At 47.8% G+C, this 20,525-nt stretch overlaps 1 protein-coding gene across 3 annotated transcripts in view; it reads left to right on the top strand.

Annotated features, from left to right (window-relative positions):
- Positions 1-2,962: 2,962 nt before the first annotated feature.
- E2F3 (E2F transcription factor 3) overlaps positions 2,963-20,525 on the top strand; it is a 43,320-nt gene continuing 25,757 nt past the window's right edge. For 2 of the 3 annotated variants that reach the window (XM_065667225.1, XM_065667224.1), the window contains exon 1: positions 2,963-3,584. In XM_065667225.1, the coding sequence (XP_065523297.1) occupies positions 3,264-3,584 (321 nt within the window). In that variant the 5' untranslated portion in view covers positions 2,963-3,263. Of the gene's footprint in view, positions 3,585-3,860; positions 4,164-20,525 lie in introns of those variants that run through there. The other variant, XM_065667226.1, reaches the window with a different exon arrangement.

Raw genomic sequence — 20,525 nt, 5'->3', positions numbered from 1 at the left:
AGGTTCCTGACAGCTAGAACAAAGCAAATGTCAATCCTATCTTCAAGAAGGGCAAGAGGGAAGATTGGGGAGCTACAGATCTTCAGCCTCATCTCAACCCCTGAGAAGGAACAAACTATCCTGGAAACCATTTCCAAGCACATAACAGACAGGAAGGTGACTGGGAGTAGTCAGCTTGAATTTATGAAGACAAAGATGTGCATAACCAAACCGATAGCCTTCTACAATGAGACTGACTGGTTTAGTGGATGAGGAGAGAGCAATGGATGACGTTTATCTTGACTTCAGTAAGGCTTTTGACAGCATCTCCTGTAATGTCCTCACAGACAAAGCAATGAAGTGTGGACTATGCTAAGCGGACAGTGAAGTGGATTGAAAACCAGCTGAATTGTGAGTCCCAGAAGGTTCTCATCAACAACACAAAGTCCAGGTGGAGGCCAGTCATTAGCAGTGTCTGGTAGGGGTCAATACTGGGGCCCACGGTGTTTTAAGTCTTCTTTAATACCTGGATGATGGGATGCCACACTTTCAGTGACAGCAGGAAGCATGTATCCCACCACTCTCAATACTCCCTCCAGATGTCCATTTGCTCTCATGCAAGTTGTGTTCCAGATGTGTGATCACTAGCACATAATCCCATTCCTCCCTTCTCAACATTTCCCTAGATGCTCATGAAGTCAAGCTCAAAAATTTTGGAAATTGGGTTCTTTAAGGTGAATAAATAGGAAAGTGGGGTTTTGTGCAATTTCAGTTCTGTGCCTTGCATGTATGTATAACAACACAGTCTTTTGTTATGTGAACATTATTGCTGCACAATTCTTCACTCAGTAGGAAGGATGGGCAGGTCTCATGCAGTAAATAGCTGTTTAGGATTTTCTGTCATCATACGTATTCCATATGCTGGGCTATACATTTATTTACTGTCCACACGCTTACTGTTTCTTACAGACATTTTTGTCTTTCAAACTCAGGAACTTCTTTGCAACCTTAGTTTTTACATTTTCCAGGATCTCCTTCATGGGAAAAGTCGCGTTCATTAGAATCCAGGTCTCTGGAGCAGCTTTTAACAATTTTAACATTGAGGCAAAGCTTAATCTCTATTGTTGCTTCCACTACCTGCATCAACACTCACAATCCCAAAGAAAGTAATCCTTACTACACAGGTTCATCCATTTTCAGGACAAATGCAGGCTTTTCCCCAGATGACACCGTGAGGGTAAAATTGCATATCGTCATACAGATAAAAAATATACTCACAAAGAGTGGTACAGTACCATACTCACAAGGAAAGATAAATCACAGCCACACATCAGTCTTAATTACAGTATCTCCCAAGCCTTTGAGTTCTGCAGGGTATTTTCTCTGCAGTAGATACCCGGATGATGACATCCCAGTAGGCAGCAATTTGGTTCTTACAGATCCACAGAGGTTCTTGGCCCTGCAATTACCTTCCTTTATGTAGTTCTCTGTACACTTCCTATGTACGTTTTACTTTCTGCTTTCTTTAAGTCCCTCCCTCTTCAGCCACTGTCCTCAGTCCTCAGCTTTTACCCTGCTTTGGCCCTCACATGTGCCCAGTAACCTCCCCTGCTATGATGCAGCATGTCCAGGTGTAGGACAGGGTCGCATGATGGGTAGGAAGCTGAAGATAGCAGAGGCCATGGCTGAAAAAAAACACAAAAGTCACTCCTGTTTCCATGACTGCAGTCAGGAAAGTAACCAGTAGCTTAATCAAGGCCTCTCCAGTGCCAGACAGAGCAGAACTTCCTCCTCTGATGAAAGACATGCCTAGAATGAAAGATGACCTCATTTTTCATGCAACAGCATCACACCATAGGTATCTGCTCTGTTTAGCTGGGGTCAGAGCAGGGTAACTATCAGCAGGGCTGCAGACCTGATGGAGCAGTTTTTTCATGTACCTGTTAGTGATGGAAACAGGGAACTTCACCAAGTCTTAACCGCCCGATTCAGCAGTGTAAGGCTGGACATGTCTGCTAGGAGCCGTGGAGTGTGTGGGGAAATGAAACACTGGAAAATTGGGCATGGTTAGTGGGTGCTGGGAAGAGCAGGACAGGAACTTAGTAAGTTCAGGGAACATTCAATAATTTAAGGGGGCATTCAATAAATGAAGACACTATGAGAATGTGTGAACAGTTCATGGACCTAGTTTCACTGCTTTACTTCTTGGAGGCAATACAGAGCATAAAGGAAGGGAGTATTTAGGTGAGTGGTTGTTTTTCGTGGAAAAGAAGGAACGAAATGCTCCAGGCAGGCTGGTTTGAGGATTTGTGAATGCTGCTACGTGAGGAAGCGCTTCTGCAGCTACGGGAGCGTGAAATCCCGCGTGGGGCCGCTTTCAAGCGGCTCCCTCAAAGCTTCACCCGCACAGGCCGCTGCCTTTCCGGCCAAACCAGGGCGAGCACCCAGGTGACCCCCTCCGAGCACCGAGAGAAGCCGGGCAGGACTCCGGCGCAGCGCCACGGGGGGAACTCCCAGCTGCTCCGGAGTGGCGGCGACGGCGTTCCGCAGGCGGCCGGGCCACCACCGTCCCCTCCTCCTTCCCTTTCTCGGGGCCGCGAACCGGCGCTCGCCACCGCCCCGGGGGAGCCCAAGGGGCGGGTCCGGGAGGCGGGGCCCCCCCGGCGGGCACGTTGCGGCCGGCGCCGCCGCAGCTGTCAGTGTCAGGGAGCCGGCGAACCGGGATCCCGGCTACTCCGAGGGGGAATCCCCCAGCCTCGCCCCCGCAGCCAATCGGCGGGCGGCATGCAAATCACGGCCGCGCCGGGAAGCGGCGGGCCAGTGGGAAGGGAGAGGGGCGGGGAGGCGGCCCCCCGTTGGACCGCCGGGAGGACGGCGAGGGCCAATGAGGCGGCGAGGCGGGCGGGGCGCGCCCCGGGGGCGGGGCTATGCAAATTTAGTTTGAAAAAGAGGGCGGGAAATCCGAGTTTCGCGGGAGGCCCTTGGCGCGTAACCCGTCTCCTTTCCCTTCATTCATTGTCAGCAGCCGCCGCTTCCTGGAGCCATTTTCCAGCCGGCCCCACACAGCGGGAGCGGCCCCGCTCCATCCGCCGCATCTGCCCGCCCCGGCGCCTCCGTCCCCCCCCGGCGCCCCGCATCCTGCAGCCGGGGCCCCCCCGGCACCCGCAGCCCCCAGTATTTTACGCGGGTCCTCGCCATCGAGGAGGAAAGGAGCTGGGAAGGCCGGGGGGGGAGGGACGGGGGGAGGAGGAGACGCGGCTGCGGGGACAGACCCGGAGGGAAGGATGAGAAGGGGACTCCAGCCGCCGGCCCCGGCAGCGCCGCCGCCCGCACCGTCCACGGACTCCAGAGCAGCCCCCGCCGGCTTCCCGGCCCGCTTTGCCGCCGGCACCTTCATCCAGATCCGCAGCACCGGCGCGGCGGCGGGGGCGCCCTGTGTTGTCTCCTCCTCCGTCGCCGCCGCCGCCGCTTCCCAGGCTCCCGGTGCCTTTGCCCCGGCGGCGGATGGGGGCCAGCCCGCTGGCAGCTCGCTGTACTGCACCCCCCACGGACCCGCCGGCAGGACGGCGCTGCTGCAGCCCGCTCTCGGCGGAGGCCGCCCCCCGGTAATTTTTGTTTTCCCCTGTCCCCGCGGGAGGGTGAAGGGGACCCTGGGGGGGGCAGTACCAGGCAGGCCCTCTCCCCGCCGCCGTCCGGGCCCGGGGGGGCGGCCGGGGAGCGTGGGGGGGTCGAGGGCAGGAAAGGCGGAGGCAGCGCTTTGTTGCAATAAACTTTCCTGCCTCCTTCCCACCCCCCGCTGCCGGGTCTTATTTAAAGGCGAAAAAAAAAAGAAATAGAAAAAAAATAAGACAAGAAAAAGGGGGGAGGAATAAAAATAATCCCCCGCCACGTCCCGCCGCATGGCAGCGAACAGCGAGAAGCCGTCGGCGTGGAGGGCCCCATTCCCCACCCGGGGCTGGGGGCCGGGCCGTGCCCCGCCGGTGTCTCCGCTTCACCCCCGGAGCCGCCGGTGACGTCTGGCACACGTGCGCGGAGGCCGCGGCTGTGACTGGGAGCCGGGGCGGGCGGGGAGGGGGACGCCGCTTCCTCCTCCTCCTCCTCCTCCTCCCTCTGGCCTGGGACAGCCTGACCGCCGGCCGGCCGCCCCCCGGCCCCCGCTGCTCTCCGAAATGCCCCTGCAGCAGGTCAGTGACTCGTGGGGCGGCGGCGCGCAACGACCCCCGTGCCCGACCCCCCCCCCCCCCCCCCTTCAGGTTTCCGCCTCCCCTGATATTTTCCGGGCCAACCCCCTCCTTCCCCCCCCCCCCGGCAAAAAAAATCATGCCCTCCCCCCTTATCCCCCCCATGGGGTTTTCTTTGTCCTCGCTGTTTTCGGGTGCGCGCTTGGCCCTCGTGGGCTGCGCGGAGTTGGAAGCGGGGGAAAGCGAGAGGCATCCCCGCCGGGAGGAGGTCGTGGACGCCGAGGGAGGGGGCTCAACTGCCCGCCCCGGCGGGCAGTTGAGCCCCCTCCCTCGGCGTCCACGACCTCCTCCCGGCGCTGTGGGGTCGCTAAACCCCCCCCTACCCCTTCCTCTCTCGCCCCGGTGCGCCACTGCCCGGGCAAAGCGGGTTTTAACACCCCCATCCCGGTTCTCCCTACCCCCCCCATCATCCAGTCGGTGATGGTCCCAGGTATCAGATGCTGCTCTAAGTCCGAAATACTTTTTACAAGCGCTTTGGCTCGGTGCAGCCGGGGGACGGTGAGGAGCTGCCTTCCGCGTGGGTTTTTGCGAGCTTTGGCTGCAGAGGTAGTGGTTGGGAGTTTCAAGGCTCATCACATCCCTACCCGAACCTCTTTTAATTCTGTTTTAAATAAGTATCTTTGCTGTAAAAAGTAGCTGGTTTTGGGGGGTTCTTCGTATCCTAGCGGTGCTCAATGTCAAGAAGCCGGTTCAAGGTTCTTTGTAAATATTTGGCGGTCTGTTGCAAAGGTTTCTTTCCTAAAAGGTGTTGGTGAGCAAATACAAAGAGAAGCATATGTTATGAGATGATTCTGGGAGAGTAATTGCACAGGGTGTTTTGGCTCGGTGGGAGGGATTTTGGTGTCATGGGGAACTCCTAAAATGTCTTCTTAATGGGTGCTACAAGAACTTCAAATATGAATTTAATGCACTGGGGGAGGGTATACTGTTCACCTCTCTAATAAGAGGAACTCCCAGCTGTAAAAGCTTCTATCTGTATTAAAAGTTAGGAAGCAGGAAAGCAGTTTTGGCCTCTGCCTCCAAGTTGTGAGTTTGTTGTATACCCTCACCCTCCATCTTTACTTGGGAAGAGAGGTGGGATGGGGAGGAAGAGAGTGGTCAGGCTGGCGGTACTTACACGCTCTGGCTGGCACCCTCCCAGGGCAGTAAGCCATCCATGGCACGTGCCAGGAAGGGGGCTGCACATCCCACTCTGCCCTGACAGCCATGCTAATGTGAGTGCCTCTCTCGGAGCCTGGTTTCCTGAGACCTGTCTCTTGGGGCAGTAGGGCTGAAAGCACCCCTAGTGCTCTGCCTTGTCTTCCTGCTCTGCAGACCACTTGGTGGGGAGGTAATCCCTCCCTTTTGCAGTTCTTCAGCTCCCACCCGGTTTTCCCTAAAACTTGCAGGGGATTTTCTGGGTCTGAGAGGTGAGGGTATTTCCCAGTTAGTTTTTCCAGTTGGTTCCTAGTTCAGCATTTTTGAGAAACTTACACCAAAGACTGGTGTGAGGAATGATACAACGCTCGCTAGCTGAGGCAGTGAGTTTAGGCAAGTAGCACCAATATAAATTTAGCACCTGATTAGCAAGTAGTGCATGGAGTCCAAGGCCCCCAGCTGAAAACAAGGCACTGCTATGCCAAAGACTAGGGATAAGTCTAGTACAAGTAAATTTGGCCAGCACACCTGTGCTGGTTAGGGTTATGAAAATACTCCAGCTCTTCATATGTAACTGTGCTGGCAACCCACCCATCACTTCCAAATGTAAGCTATGATATGGACTAGAAAAAAGTCAATACAGTTTAGGTTGTTCAGGGAGGTGTTTGACTATAGCAGCAAATGAAAAAGTTTCCTTTGCTGAAGTGAGCTGCTTGTTCTTCCCAGGAATTTGTGAGTTACTTTATCTGTGGTTGTGTAAGTGTAACCTTGCTGGAAAAGCCTTGAAAAGTGGCCTAGTCCATTATAACAGGACGCTCCAGCCCCAGACTGAGTTTGTGCACTCTCTGTCTGCCAAGCAGGTGTTCTGATACTGTCCAAGACCTGTTCCTTGCTCAGTCACTGCCTGATGTGGTGGCTTCTGTGGCCAAGGGTTGCTAACTGGGCTTTTGTGCCCTGGTGAGCCCTGGCTCGGGGGGGGCTGTGACCTAGCCTGTTGGCCCTTTCAATCTGAGGAGCTTCTTCGTGACTCCTGTGGAGGTAATAGAAAGTGTTACCAGGCAGACCTGAACCCCTGCCATGGCTCAAACACAAGTGGTAATGAAGAATTAACCCTTGCAAAGCAACCATGAGCTTTCTCTCCTGGGGAAAGGCCTGAGCCTCTGGAGATAGGGTCAGTGCTGCTGCAAGGGCAGGTGGTCCTGTGTCCTGCCCTGCGGCAGGCTGGTGCTGCTTCCCTTCATCCCTTCCCTTCTGGAATCTCAGGCTCTCCCTGATGGATAATTAACCCTGACCAAAATAAAAAAATAAAGGTTTTCTGCTGGGCAGGCTGGTTGAACCAGCTAATAGAAGGTCTGGTAAATGCCGGGGACCTTCAAGGGAAGGTGGTGGCCAGGGAGAGGGCATGTATGTAGTGACACCATGCCATTTTGGTGGCAGTGAGCTTGTGAATCACCTTGGGTTCCTCATGGAAATGTGGGAGAAACTAATGTTTGATAAGGTACCCCAAAAGCATTCTTGCTGGTGTTGCCTTCTCGCTTGGTGTGAGAAAGTCACCACCATTTGCAAATCCCAGTACTTAAAAATGAGGCTGCTATAAAAGCAAGCTGCTCAAAATGTTTTTAATTCAAATAGTGGAGAATTTCTTACTGTCTTTGGGTTATAAAGATAAGCCTTTAAGAAGAGGGCCATTTTCTTAGCCATGAGAAAATGCTTAAATGGAGACACCACCCACATGTTAAGTCCTTTTTAAAAGGGGCTAAATCCTCTTAACAACAATATCTTTAGAGAACTCCTGTGGCCTTTAGATGACATAGGCTGTGGAGAGGCTGGTTCGGCATACTTCAGAAGGGGGCGGGAGGATTTACATTTCCAAACCGAATACTTAGCACCCCGAATACTTAGCACCCCTCGCATTTTTTCTGGTGGTTTAGAAAGCACCTCTTCCTCACTCCTCCTCAGCATGTCACAGCTGGAAAGGGAGAAAAATGGGGTAACTCAGTTTTTCTCCTAGGTGTTAGGTAGGAGCAAGTCTTTAGGACATAAAAACTGAACAAGGATTTAAGGTATGGCAGAAAAACCTGTAAGTTGCATAAAGGAAGTGGTTCATTAACTAGGAGCAATTCTTTCTTCTGCAGGAATAAAAAGGTTTGTCTATGAAGACGCAGGTGTTTTCATATTCAGACCTATTTTTTGTATTTCTTTGCCCGACAGTTTGTGTTACTAGGAGTGAATGCTAGCATGAGTTTGGGGCCTTTGCTTTTTGAATAGCATTTAAGGGAGTTTCTTTGGTTTAAATCCATCTCTTCCAGCAACAGACTGCTTGCTTCTGAGCCCAAGGAGGTACCACATGGTCCTTTGGCACAGCTATCTGAGGAGAGTTCAAAGAGGTATAAATCCTGATTGCTCTAACTGTGCCAACAAGCATCTAGTGGAAAGCAGGCATCCTAATAAAATTGTACAGGAATAGCCTGTAGCTTGCTGTGCTTGCTGAAGGTGGTTTTGCTATCCTTACACAGAGTCCAGCTACGATGGTGTGGCTCCGTCTGCACCAGAACTATTGAAGTATGGTAGCCTCATGATGATAAGGGTTTTTGGCAGGTTTCCATGAGCAGCTGAGCCACTCAAAGGCTTTGTTGTTGCTGGAAGGAGTAGGCTTGCTTCTCCCTCAGTCTCTTCTGTGTTATCTCCTTTGCCCTGCTCCGGCGAGGCAGTCATCTTCCCCACCTCTCTGCTTGGGGAGCATCCAGCTGTACTGGTGGTCTGGTTTTCTGCTGCTTTAAGAAGGTAAAATAGCTGGGTCTGATGAGCATTAGATTGGACCTGTGGTAGGTATTGGGCATACATGGCCCAAGATGGGATGAGTGTGTCGAAGGAGACAGGAGCTTTCCCATTCAGTGGTGTTGAGGTGTTACATTGGTGTACTGAGCCTCAGATTTTCCGAATATAGTTTTGCCTGTTCTTACCATGGTGTTGTGAGGCCATGGAGAAGGTGTTGTGGTTTAAGCAACAGAAGGTATCTTCCTTGTGTCATCCACCTGCTTTCTGCATGTGGGCCGCTTTATGGCCAGTTTATTGTGCTGTAGCGGGTGCTTCAACTGATTGAGCAATTAAAAGCATTTCTTTCCCCTCACTTTATCCCAGGTATGTTGCTGTTGCTCTGTTAACTTTTAGTGGTCATTTGTGAGTATGTGCAAGCATTAAAAAGTAAGTAATAATACAAAAAATCTTTAAATTTGGAAATAGCTGTGTTTTGCAAGATGGAAGGTTGTCTCACTACTTCTCTGACTATGGCTGTGGCATACATTTGAGGAAGGAACCGAAGAAGAGGGCTTGCACAAAGCCCTTTATCCTAGTTACTTTGAGAAAGCACTTCCTTGGTCAGGGGTTGCAATGAGTTTTATAGCTGCCAATGGCCTGTGATTTTTGTCTAATCCCTGTTTGAACCTAGTTGTAGTTTTGACCCTGTGTAGCAACAAGTTCTGCCTATGATTTAGCTATCTTGTATGCAAGCAAAAAACAATTTTGTTTTTTTCTGCCTTTTTTCAACCCCCCTTCCATTTTGAACTTGCTATCTATAGTGGGTTTGGGTGATCCTAGATATTTTGGTAGGGGAAATTATTTTCTCATATGCTTCTCTACTCAGCTTGTCATACATTATCTTCTGTCCCCGATTGTCCTCTCCGAGCTGAAAAGTGCTAGACCATTTAATTTCTCTTGAAATGAAAGCCATTAATGTTAAAAATAAAGATATCTTATTACAAAAAGATGAGAAACGAAGATGTGAGCTTTGAGCTTTCCTTAGTAGGGTTCTTCAAGTATGACACCTTTCAAACCTCAGTCTTCACTTCTGAAGGTGTGTGCTGGGCTGGCGGCCATGGCTTTATTGGCAGGGTTGGTCCTGGCGCTGGGGTGGAGGGGTGTGAGGGTGGCTCGGGCTTTAATCCTGGCTTGTGAGGGAGCTGCCTGCCAAGGGTGCTTTGGGGACTGTGACTTCAGTTCAGATGGGCCTCTTGCGCTGATGGTGGTAATGTAGATCCAGCCCTGCCCAGAGTGAGGCTTCAGCAGATGGGACACTCTTCTTAGTGTAACTAAATCTCCAGGTTTTACAGTCTCTGCAAATAATCTCATTTACAGCTGGCAGCTCTGAGTGTGTGTATATATCGTGGCAGCTCTCACAAATGACTAAGTTGGACTTCAGGCTTTTGTTTTGGCTGGCAGAGTTTATCACTTCCTGCATTATTTTTCATGAGCAGAATTGTGTTTGTTGCTTCGGGGAGCAGAAACCCCCTTCGTGTGCCCAGGGGCAGTGATGTGTAGTGGGTGGGAGGGAGCCCCCGGTGCCTCTGGGATGGGGCTGCTATGGTGCTTGAGGTGATGCTGATGAAGTATTTGGACTCTGTTTCAATTTCAGTTCTGTTTCAAGACAGACTTGGCAAAATTTCTCAATTTATCACATCTTTAAAAGGGAACTATTTCACTTCTGTTTTCCTCAAGTAAGTTGGTCCAAAACCACACTTGGAAGTGCTATGCCTGGCATGGATGTCTCTTGAAGTACTATGCTGTCTGCTTGGATGGTACTTCTGTTTGCTGGATCTCATGGCATTCATGGAGTTCTTAATGCCTTGTGGGCTCAACATGAGCTGTGATAAATACTTCTGTCTGCAGCCCTTGTAAAGGGAGAAGACAAGAGCTTGACTAGGCATTCATGAAGCTAATGCATACTGAAAATGACCTCTACTACGTGGTAGGTGTGTCCTCCGTGCATTTTAGCCCTCTTTTTATGCATATACAAATACATCACAAATGTGTTGGTAGTTGTTTGCAAACTGAACTTGCCTAAGGTTAATGGCATGTGTCGTGTCTCTCCTATCCTACTTGTGAATGGGAACAGTTGTTGACCTGACCTGTTAGAGTGTGGGAACTAACACACTAGCTGCCACCACTGCACATGCATGCCCTGCAGCTTTCAGGCTTTCGTGCCAAAGTTCTTTTGCCTAGGACTGAGCTAGGAAGAAAAGAAAGGTGGAGCTCTGAAGATCACCTTTTCAGAAACAGCTGGCGCTTTTTGTGACTGCGCTGAGTTATGTGGGCAAGTATGGCTTTTGTTTATTCCTACCGCTAGAAGTAAAGCCAGTACCCTGTTCAGTAACTTCGTGTAAGTAGGATGCTTAATTTGATCACCTGCATCTACTTTCCAAGGTTTCATCCAGCTCGAATGTGGCTGCCCCTAGGCCCAGAAGTGTCAACCACCTAAGGCTGATAGCATTTTCAGGTGCCCTACTTAAAAGGTCCAGGACCTGAGTTTTAGCAGGATATTCGGTGCTTCCTGTGATGTTGAGTTGCAGTACTGGAGAAGTTGGGTCCTAACAATAGGGTTTTAGGGTCTTGTCGACATTGCAAGCTGCTAGTTGTTTTGCAACTCATAGAAAACATGTAAACAGCTATTTCTGATAAAAGCAAACTGTACTGGGAAACTGAATAACAAGAGGTGTCTGCTTGGCCTTGGCTGCCTCAGCTCCAGCATTCCCACTCCGAGTTGTGGTATCTGTGTGCTGGTTAATGCATACAGAGATTCTAGAAGTAATTTTTATTAATGAACTTCTTGAAAGACTTTCTCCTCTTTGCAATGCTGTTCTGGTTTTGTTCTTTTTGGTTGTTGTACAGCTGTTGGTTCAAAGGTTGCTGCATATTGCATAACTTACTGCTAGAAAGTGGGGCGGGGGAAGAAACTCATTGGCAAACTTCCTTCCTTGTTAATTAAGGTGACATAAAATTCTCTGTTTTAGGGGCTGTCTCCATGCAGTGCAGGAGTCAAATTCTTATATATAGTGTCAGGCTTACCTATCCACTCTACTAGTTCTCTCTAAATAAGATTTTCTCTTAATTATGGTTCTACCCGTTAGTTACAAAATCTTACTAAAATTGGAGTGCAGTAAGAGATATATTTTCTTCCTGCAAGCCACTGAATCTGCACTGTAGGATTTCATGATTTTTTACACATTTTTAAAGTACAGATGTAATTTTAGAGTGAAACACTTCTCCCTAGAGCGAGTGTACTATGCTCTCTATAAAACTTAGCTTTCAAATTTGCCTTTCAAATGTTGTTCAGAAACAAACTGGCATGAGACTTGCTTGCATCCCTCCTACCTAGACTCCTATTTAAGACATGTCATCTGGCAAACTTCAGGTCTGGAAGTAAAAAAAGTAACCTCTTGGCCAGGCATTTATATTCATATGGTCCATTTACATTTACAGGAGGCTTCTGGCTTTTTGGGTGCTACTACAGTGTAAGTAGATATGTAAAAATATTAAATGCTGTGCAGAAAGGGTTTTGTCTTGTACCGTACATGGAATGGTGGTTTGTGTGTATCAGGCCGTCTACTGTGTACTGGAAAATCCATGCTTTAAAGGGCAGGTCTGAAGGGCTTGCTGCGTTCTCTGTCTGCTTCTGTAATGGAAACTGGGCTTTCCTTCACCCTCTGCTTGGTCTTTTTTAACATCTGTTGGTTTTAAAGTAGTTTTTCCAACCAGAGATGCTAGAAATTGAATTATATGGAATTACAATGTCTTGAGTGATGCTAGTAACCTAATAGTGCCTTCAGTACTTGTTTTCTTGTGGTGCTAACTCTGGAATTAAATGGCAATTACCATGCATATATGCTGGTGTTATTTTGCCTTGCCAGCACTGTGTTTTTAGACAGCGTTGGTTGCACACATTGACAGTCAGTTTTTTGTCCCCATACAGTAAGCTGGTTCACACTTTGTCTAATGTCTTCGCATAGCGGGAATTGATGTTGGTTACAGCTCTCACAGAAGGCTTTTGTGTGGCGATATCTGAAAGCTGTCTTGTTGGAGCTTTTATCAAGGCTATTGCAATGGGGCCATTATCCCCGCTCATGGCCAACATAGATATTCACAGAAATTTTTATAATAATGCTTAGTAAGTGGCACGCTGGCCGAGAGCGACAATGCTGGCGTGGCACAGAAATAATACCGGAGGTGGCAGCTGTGCCGCGGCGGGGCGTTATCTGTCCTCGCAGACCGGGGACAGGGTGGGAAGGGAACCCCGCATGGGGCAGACGGAGGCTGGTGATCGGGGCTATCGCAAGCACGAATAATCCTGGCTGTCGGCTCAGCAGAATAAAGTTTTACTTTTCATGGTAAGACTCTTATTGTGTGGCTCCATGTAACCCTGATGCGAACTGCTGTGTAATAGTTCTGCACCTTGTCCTCCCCCCCGTCCTCCCCCCCCCGACCTTATCTCTCAGCTGCGCGATATCTGTAGCCTAAAAACGTCTCTCGGGAGTTATGTAAAACTGTGAGTAGGGTGAGAGGAAGCTGAAACTTCACAACTCCACTGTAGTACTCTTTTTAAGCACAAACCTCTTGAGCTGGTAGAAAAGACAACTTACTACTTGAGGTGGGGGCAGGGAGGGCTTTAATAGCATTTTCACCGGCTGCTTTGTCTCAACAGTGGCTATTTCACAGGGTTTATTCTCTTTTTCCCCTCAGGATCTGGGAGTTAGAGAAAGCTCTTTTTGTAAAGACAGTGCCATGAAAGCATAAGCAAGTTGCTCATTTTCATTCTCTGGTTCTTAATCATAAGAGCTGCCTTGATGATTTTTCCCACCTCAAATTAGCAGCTTATTTATAACATGCTAATGTTCTGCATGCCCGTTGGTATTACTGTTCTGTCGTGCTGAGCTGCGAATTGTTCTCTCAAAAACTGACACTGTGAAGATGACATAAATGAACATGGGAAACAGCATATGATAGAAATTCAGGTGGCTTTTGGTATGACTTTTGGTTCACACTTCTTTCTATAAAATCATTTTAAGTTTCTTTTCTGATTTCAGTTGGTAGTCATGTTTTTGTTGCTTGTTATTTTTTACTTGAAGAAGAATGAAGACCATTGCCTTTTTGGCATCTTCACTACCCTTTCATTCCTGTTGGCAAACATTTCTGTGATCATCTCCTGTGTCTGCCACAAGCTGCCTTCTTGGATTGTATGCAGGGGAGTGAGGAACTTCAGGGGGTATTTCCCCCTTCTCAGGGCCCTTTCAACAAGCACTTGGCAACTGAGAGCCTGCAAGACCCCTGCAGGAAGGCTCTTCCAGATCTAAGGGTTAGCAGCATCCTTCCCAATAGTCCTCTGCTTCAGCTGCTATACAGAAAGACTATGGGGCATTCCAAGTCTAGGCCATGCAACACAGGGTGTCTTGTGCATGAAGAAGGAAATGGCAAAATAAAACCACATCCTATGACTTGTATTTGCAGCCATGTGCTTTGTTGGTGTTTACAAGAAAGGTGGTAATGAAAGGTGCAAGATCAGTTGGAGGCCTCTAATACTGCTTGCTTGTGCCCTGTTCTCTAACGGTGCTCTTCATGATGCTGGCCTTGGTGTGCTGAAGCCCTTTCCTTTTCTTATCTTGGTAACATGTTTTTGCTGAATATGTGGGAAGTGAATGCAACATTAGTGAACAGGTTGTGTGCTGTTGGCTAGATATTAAACTTGGGTACAGCCTTCTACGGACATAAGTGAGTTAATGCTTATCAAGCTTTTTTTGTGGTGTTCTTTTTTGGTGGGGGAGAAACCCACTTTGCTATGAAGGGGAATGTGTAGGGGATTCCAGAGACTGACATATTTAATTAAATTAGGAGGGTGAAAAAAAGAGAGAGAAAAGAAAAGCAAGCTTGTAGGCAGGCAAATTCCCCTTATTCAGAGAAAGCCATATGTTCAGGATACTATCCTTGGTCTGATTTATTTGCTTCAGAATTAGAAGGAGGGTTGCTAGGAAAAGAAAGATGCATTCACTTCTTTCACCTTAAAGAATTTTATGAGGGTGATTACCATCTCCCTCCTTTCTCCCTCTTTCCTAGTCCTGGAGAATAATCAATTTAGCAATAAGTCAGAGCAAGCAAAAAAGTGATTGTTCTCATCTGCAATGCAGAGACTAAGACGGGCTCTCTATTGAAGGCCAAAATCAAGTATTTCTGCTTCAAAGTGAATCAGGAGTTATCGAATCATTCCACCCTTTTATTTTCCCCTTCAGTTCTGTATCGTTTTTGTTTTCTTGACTACCCTTCAGTTCTTTCAATGGCCTCAGTGCCATTTTGAATACATTTCACTACTTCCTCCAAGGGGGGGAAAGCAGCCCTGGTAGTATCAGACAGGCATTGTATCTGTTGCTAGTACTTGATTTGAAGTGGAGAAATGCAGCTTTCCCAGCTGTTTGAAGATCTTGATTGCCTCAGCATGTGAAGAACAGCCCTCAAACTCTGCTTGACTGGCAGTTGAGACGGGAATAATCTCCTTAAGACATTGCAGGGAAAAAACTGTAGGCATCTGTGAGGTGCTATAGCATATCTAGATAAAAATATCACATACTTGAGCTTGTCTATTGACTTGTTTGATGATGATGCCTTGTTGAAATGAAAAAAAAAAAAACCAGCAGATCTGGAATAGTTCTAAATTCCTTGAACTCAGTGTAATACTGCAGTGACGCAAAGGGACAGCAGAAGGATCCCAGCAAATGTACTTGCTCACTAGGGCAGCCCTGTCTCTTTCCCTGTTCGTGCAAGCATGGCATGCCTAGAAGATTAGGGACAACTTGCCTGCCAGCAGCAGTAATGGTCCTGAAAGGTTTGCTTTCCTCCTGAGAAGTTGGTGTCAGATCTTTGTCTAGATTCAGCCCCAGACACTGGTTAATGTTGTGCAAATCATACAAAAGTGTATTGTTCCTTCTGCAAAGTAATGCTGAATGCCTTCTGCAAGTATTTCACCTCCTGCTGAGTGCCAGAAACAAGGCTTTTTCTTCTCTTTGTTGCTCTACCTCATGTTTGAGTGCCTCTCCATGACTGCATGGGCATGAGCCCTAGCATGGGGCAGGTGCAGTAACTTTTCCAGCTAGAACCTTGAATTAGGAGTGTCTTGAATTAAGAGTGTGGGAAGGTACATGGTACACTTGGAGTTAAAATGTGGAGTGTAACTTAGTAGGTGCATTAGTCTGAACTGAGATGAGAGTGCAGGTCAGAGCTGATGCAGTGGCACATGTACATGGGGGAGATCTTTATGCCCACGTCAGTACAGGTGCACTTGTTTGTGCGTCTGCACCCTGTGCATGTGAGACTGTATATTTTTGGGTAGCACTATTGCTCAGGGCCATGACTAGTTGCTTTCTTGTTCTTTTGTGTAACAGTGTAGAGAAACTTCAGCTTTCTCTTAATTTCCTGTTACTTTCAGAGGAGGAGTTGAAACTGAATTTCTTAGGTCTACCATGTTGACCCAGTGTTAAGTGGTCGTGGTATCCTGATCTGATTTTTCCCTTCAGGATAAGGTCCAAAACCCAGCATGCTTCACTCTGTCCATTTTGCAATGAGCTAATTCTTTTTACAGAGACAAATTTGGGTGTCGCGTTTGTTGTGAGGAGCTACACTTAACCAGCAGATGCTTGGAGTACCTGTGAGCTTGTGGAGACTGTATCCTCTTCAGACTTGCTTCTTGAGGGGACAGGCCGCTAAGGGGATAGTCCTGCCACCACATCAGCCAGCTGCATCTAGCATTTTGGCTATGACTGAGATCAGACTATCGATCTCAGTGATGTGAGCTTCAAATTGTGAAAGAACCGATAAAGGCTTTGCATTGTTTGGACAAGAAGATGGGACATACACAGCCTTGGGGTTTGTGAAGGCTGAGCAGGAGTCCTTCTTGGGAGCAGTGGAATGAGGTGTGTACTGGGATCCTGAGGAGCTGGGCTTCCGTTTCTCCAGTTTATCTAGCTGCTTGTATCCCCCCTGACATTTTGAGTTTGTGTCAGTCCATTCACTAAGTGTTTTTATCCAGGCTACGAATTCCAACAAAGTTCCTGGCCCAAGCTTGGTATTAAGATCTTTAAGAAGGCAGGCCAGCAAGGTGATTTGGGTGAGAACCTTTTACAATCACAATATGGAATTTTGTCACCTTAACAGGCCAAGGCAGTGGTTTGAGCGTATGCCAGCATGCCTTTCCAGAGCTGTGATACAGTTGAACCACAGTGGAAATCTGGAACCATAATGACACAGCTCATAGGAAGTTTGACTCCCTGCACTTAACCACAAATGTGGTCAATCTTAGGAGCGGCAATAATGGAGAGGAAGAAAGGTGGTAGTATTTGATTAACTTTGTTCTCCTTGTTTTCTGCAACGCATCTGATGGATACAGCTCCAGCTGTGAGAAAGGAGTGATAATATTACTGACTGATGGTTCCTTTTTGCACTTTAAAGATACTCTTTTGGGGTAGATATAAGAAGACTTGCTTTCAGCATAATAAATTATGTAGTCATGTGCTATTATTAAATAGTTGTGCTGCTTGGTAAGCTATCCAGTATTTCTGAGGACAGTAAAATATAGAAGAGGATTAAATACCATGTCAAGATCTTTCAGGTGATCACTAGCTTCATGCAGAGACAGAAACACAATCCAGTTGTGACAGGTGTCAGTAATAGGTGAATGAGGGACAGAGGTCTTCCTATTGTTCCTCACCATCATAGGATGGTTTGTGTTGGAAAGGACCTTAAGACCATGTAGTTCGTACTGCCTCACACTAGACCATCTTGCCTAAGGCTCTGTCCAACCTGGCCTTGAACACTGCCAGGGATGGGGCAGCCACAGCTTCTATGGGCAACATGTGCCAGGGCCTCACCACCCTCACAGGAAAGAACTTCTTCCTTATATTCAACCTAAATCTCCTCTGTTTGAGTTTAAACCCATTGCCCCTTGTCCTGTCACTACAGTCCCTGATGAAGAGTCCTTCCCTAGCATCCCTATAGGCCCCCTTCAGATACTGGAAGGCTGCTATGAGGTCTCCACGCAGCCTTCTCTTCTCCAGGCTGAACAGCCCCAACTTTCTCAGCCTCTCTTCATACAGGAGGTGCTCCAGTCCCCTGATCATCCTCGTGGCCCTCCTCTGGACTTGCTCCGACAGCTCCATGTCCTTATGTTGAGGACACCAGAACTGCATGCAGGTCTCCATACCTCACACCAACAGGTTAGATCTGTTTGGTTCAGCAACATGGGAATGGCTGTTTGTCTTAGAAACTAGAATCTCCTCCAGCTTCTTGTCTGTGTGTTCTTGGAAATGAAATGTAATCCCCTCATAGTCAAGGTAACCTTAATTGCCTGCTGGGGTAGGAAGGAAAAGATGAATTGGAGATCAGGTTTGTGCTACACTGAGTGCTGCCTGTGACAGAGTGGAATTCCTGGAACCATTCTGGGAGACACCCTGGGAATCTGGTTTTGCAGTCAGCTTACGATGATCCAAGTTGCTGCTGCCATGACTGGGGTCATGCTGCCCTCCCTTCCTGCCCACACGGTCCCACCACCTCCCTGTGTCGTAGGTGGCTGCCCTAGTACTGCCTTGTGCTCCACCAGACCAGAGACCTGCTCCAGCTGAAAGCCAACACTGGGTGAGTGATTAGTTTTCAGCCCAGCTTGCTCCTTGGCCTGCACGGCTCCAGCAGTGTATCCAGTGAGGGCTGTCCCTCTCGGCAGCGGGCCCCAAGGTGCTCCCCTGGCTGTGGAGGTCTGCAGGTGTCCTTTCCTCACACGTGGGATGCCTAACTTGGGATCTAGAGCCTTGCTGTGTGTGTGACCTTAGCATCTCCTAGAAGTGCGAGGAGTTATGCAGAACGAAACCCGAACAGATGGCTCTGTAAAGAAATCGGCAGCTTTTGTGCTGTTACTTACTGCTTAGGTTACTGAGCGCATGCAGCTGCCAGTGCCTTGCCGGCAGTGCCCGAGGGCTGCAGGGAACTTGTGCTTTAAAGGCTTTGGGGCAGTTTAGGGGTTTTGTGAGCACGCGGAGGAGTAAACATGGCTGAAAATGCTCTTGGCTCACAGAGGAAATCTACCGTTGCTTAAACTGAGAGTTTGTGTTTCCTCAGTGCTGTGTGTGCTCCGTGCCTTCTACACTCGGCTTCCAGTCCCTGATTGAGGCTCCCAGGCTACATGTAATTTAATTACAGTCTTACGGCTGGCATTGAAGTAGGTGAAGATATAAATGTAATTTGCACCTGGAAGTTGTGTGTAGTGAGCTTGTAATACTGGAGGCCTTCTCCAAAATTATTGCTATCAGGAAATACCTCCTGAGGAAAGACTGCCTGTGCTGCTTTCACAGGTACAGCTTCTCTTAGCAGGGCTTTAACATGACTCATTTTTGACAGATGACAGTAAAGGTGTCATGGTCTTGCATGAGAGGTCACAGGGTCCCCTGAGATAGTAATTGGGATGGCTTTTACTGCCAATAGCCGCATCCATAGCCAAAGGGCTTATCTTGCATGGGTTATGGGCATGGGAAGGCTCCTGGAGCTTTTGGTCAGATGAGTGGTAATGAATGCTAGTCATATGCAAAGTTCATCAAGGAAGGTTGAACTACATGACTGCATTCATAGCAAAATCTCCTTTCTGCCCCTTGAGTCAGGTGGTGAAGCCAACCTGTGTGGTGGTGACAGCACCCAGGGCCCTGGTTATTCCACCCCACTGCAGAATTCAGCCTTTGTGGCTAAAATATACTGTTGAATTTCAGCTTCAGATTAAAAGGGGGTATGTCATTGTGATTGTAAGGAAACCTCCACGTAACAAACGCAACTAAGTAATTCTGGAGACAAGTCTTACTTCACAGCCCTATTAGTTACAGGCTATCACTTTAATCTGTTGCCTGATTTTGAGCATAACTGTTTCATTATTGATTACTTCAGCAAAAAACTTCAGATGTGTTTGTCTCTCAATCCTTCCCCACGCTGCCAGAAGCCTTTGCTCTCTGCACTGCAGCTGCCAGAACTTACCGTCTTTCTCCTGGTACTTTCTTTAGCACCGTTGTGCATTGAAACATTTGCAGGATGGTGAAATGTGAAAGCTCTGCAGCATTCCTATTTATTTTGGAATTCGGTGTTTCACGTAAGGAACACTGTAACTCTGCCATATTTACTTTCTTGCCTTTAATTCAATAAAATGTATTTACCTGAAGCGGACATGAAATTTCCAATTTGCTGTGGAAAGCATAGGGCCACGCTGCAGAACTTGTTCTAAGTTAGCATGGAGCGTGTGGGGGCTTCTTGCCCATGCAACGCATAGGAGGGAAGTCAAGAGTAAGAAGACTTGCTGCTATCACCAGCAGGCGCCTGTTGAAAGGGTAGAAATTATGGATGTCAAGGCAAGACAACAGGTTTTTGGCGCATGTTTTTTTAGTGGTCTAGGAAACCTACAGGCTGCTGGGAGCTTCCCTTGGCTGCCCTGATTTGTCTTACTCCTCCTCCTGCTGTTGGGAGAATAAAGCTGTCTTTCTTATCCATATACAATCCAGAAAGGCTATCATATACAGGGTATTTTTGATCCTATTCATTTCTATAATTATATGCAGCTTTCATAAGTCTGTCTGGATGGAGAGATCCTGTGTACTTTGGAAGGGCTCATTTGATCTAAATTTAAGGATGTCTCATGTCCAGTTGTGAAACCTGCTATTTTAGTTTGTCCTACCTATAGTCTTGTACTAAAACAAGAGGAAAAGGATGAAAAGGAGAGACTGAAAAGTATGTGTGAGAAGAGGGAAAGATGACTCATAAGTGGGGCTGCATTTGAAAATGAAAAGGATCAAGGTGTGCCAATCATAAGAGACAAAGTTATGGGTTTTGTGAAGAAGGCACAATTAAATCATATGGTCATTTATCTTCTGAACAGATTAAGGTACATTTGTGAAAGAGCCCAGGAGCCTGGAATCTATTTAAAGAAAGGAATTTTTAGTGCAGCCTTTAATAGGTGATATTTTAGTGCTAGATTCCAATGGAAGACTTCTCCAGGCTTCTGGAAAATCCCATTTAGCTGTCCACTGACTATGGGATAGTTCTAATAACTGCATGGTTTTACAGCAAGGCAGGTAGCAGAAAGGTTAAGAGGGGGAAGGCAGCAGTGCAAGAAGCCAAATGGTCTTTCTCTGAACTTTAGGCTGTAATGAGTAGAAACTAAAGCTCATGAATAGAAAATTGAGTCTCTGCTTTCACACTAGGTGTTGTCTCTTTCACGTTTCTGCTAGTGCTCTGCCCTTACAGTCTCCTTCTGGCATCCATAAAACTTCCCTAAAACTTGGGAACTCAGTGAACTTCTTTTCCTGCCTTTCCTCCTGCCAACCAAAAGCT

The sequence above is a fragment of the Lathamus discolor genome, chromosome 2 (genome assembly GCF_037157495.1).
Source record: "Lathamus discolor isolate bLatDis1 chromosome 2, bLatDis1.hap1, whole genome shotgun sequence".
Lineage (NCBI taxonomy): Eukaryota > Metazoa > Chordata > Aves > Psittaciformes > Psittacidae > Lathamus > Lathamus discolor.
This window is presented reverse-complemented; position numbering and strand designations above follow the sequence as displayed.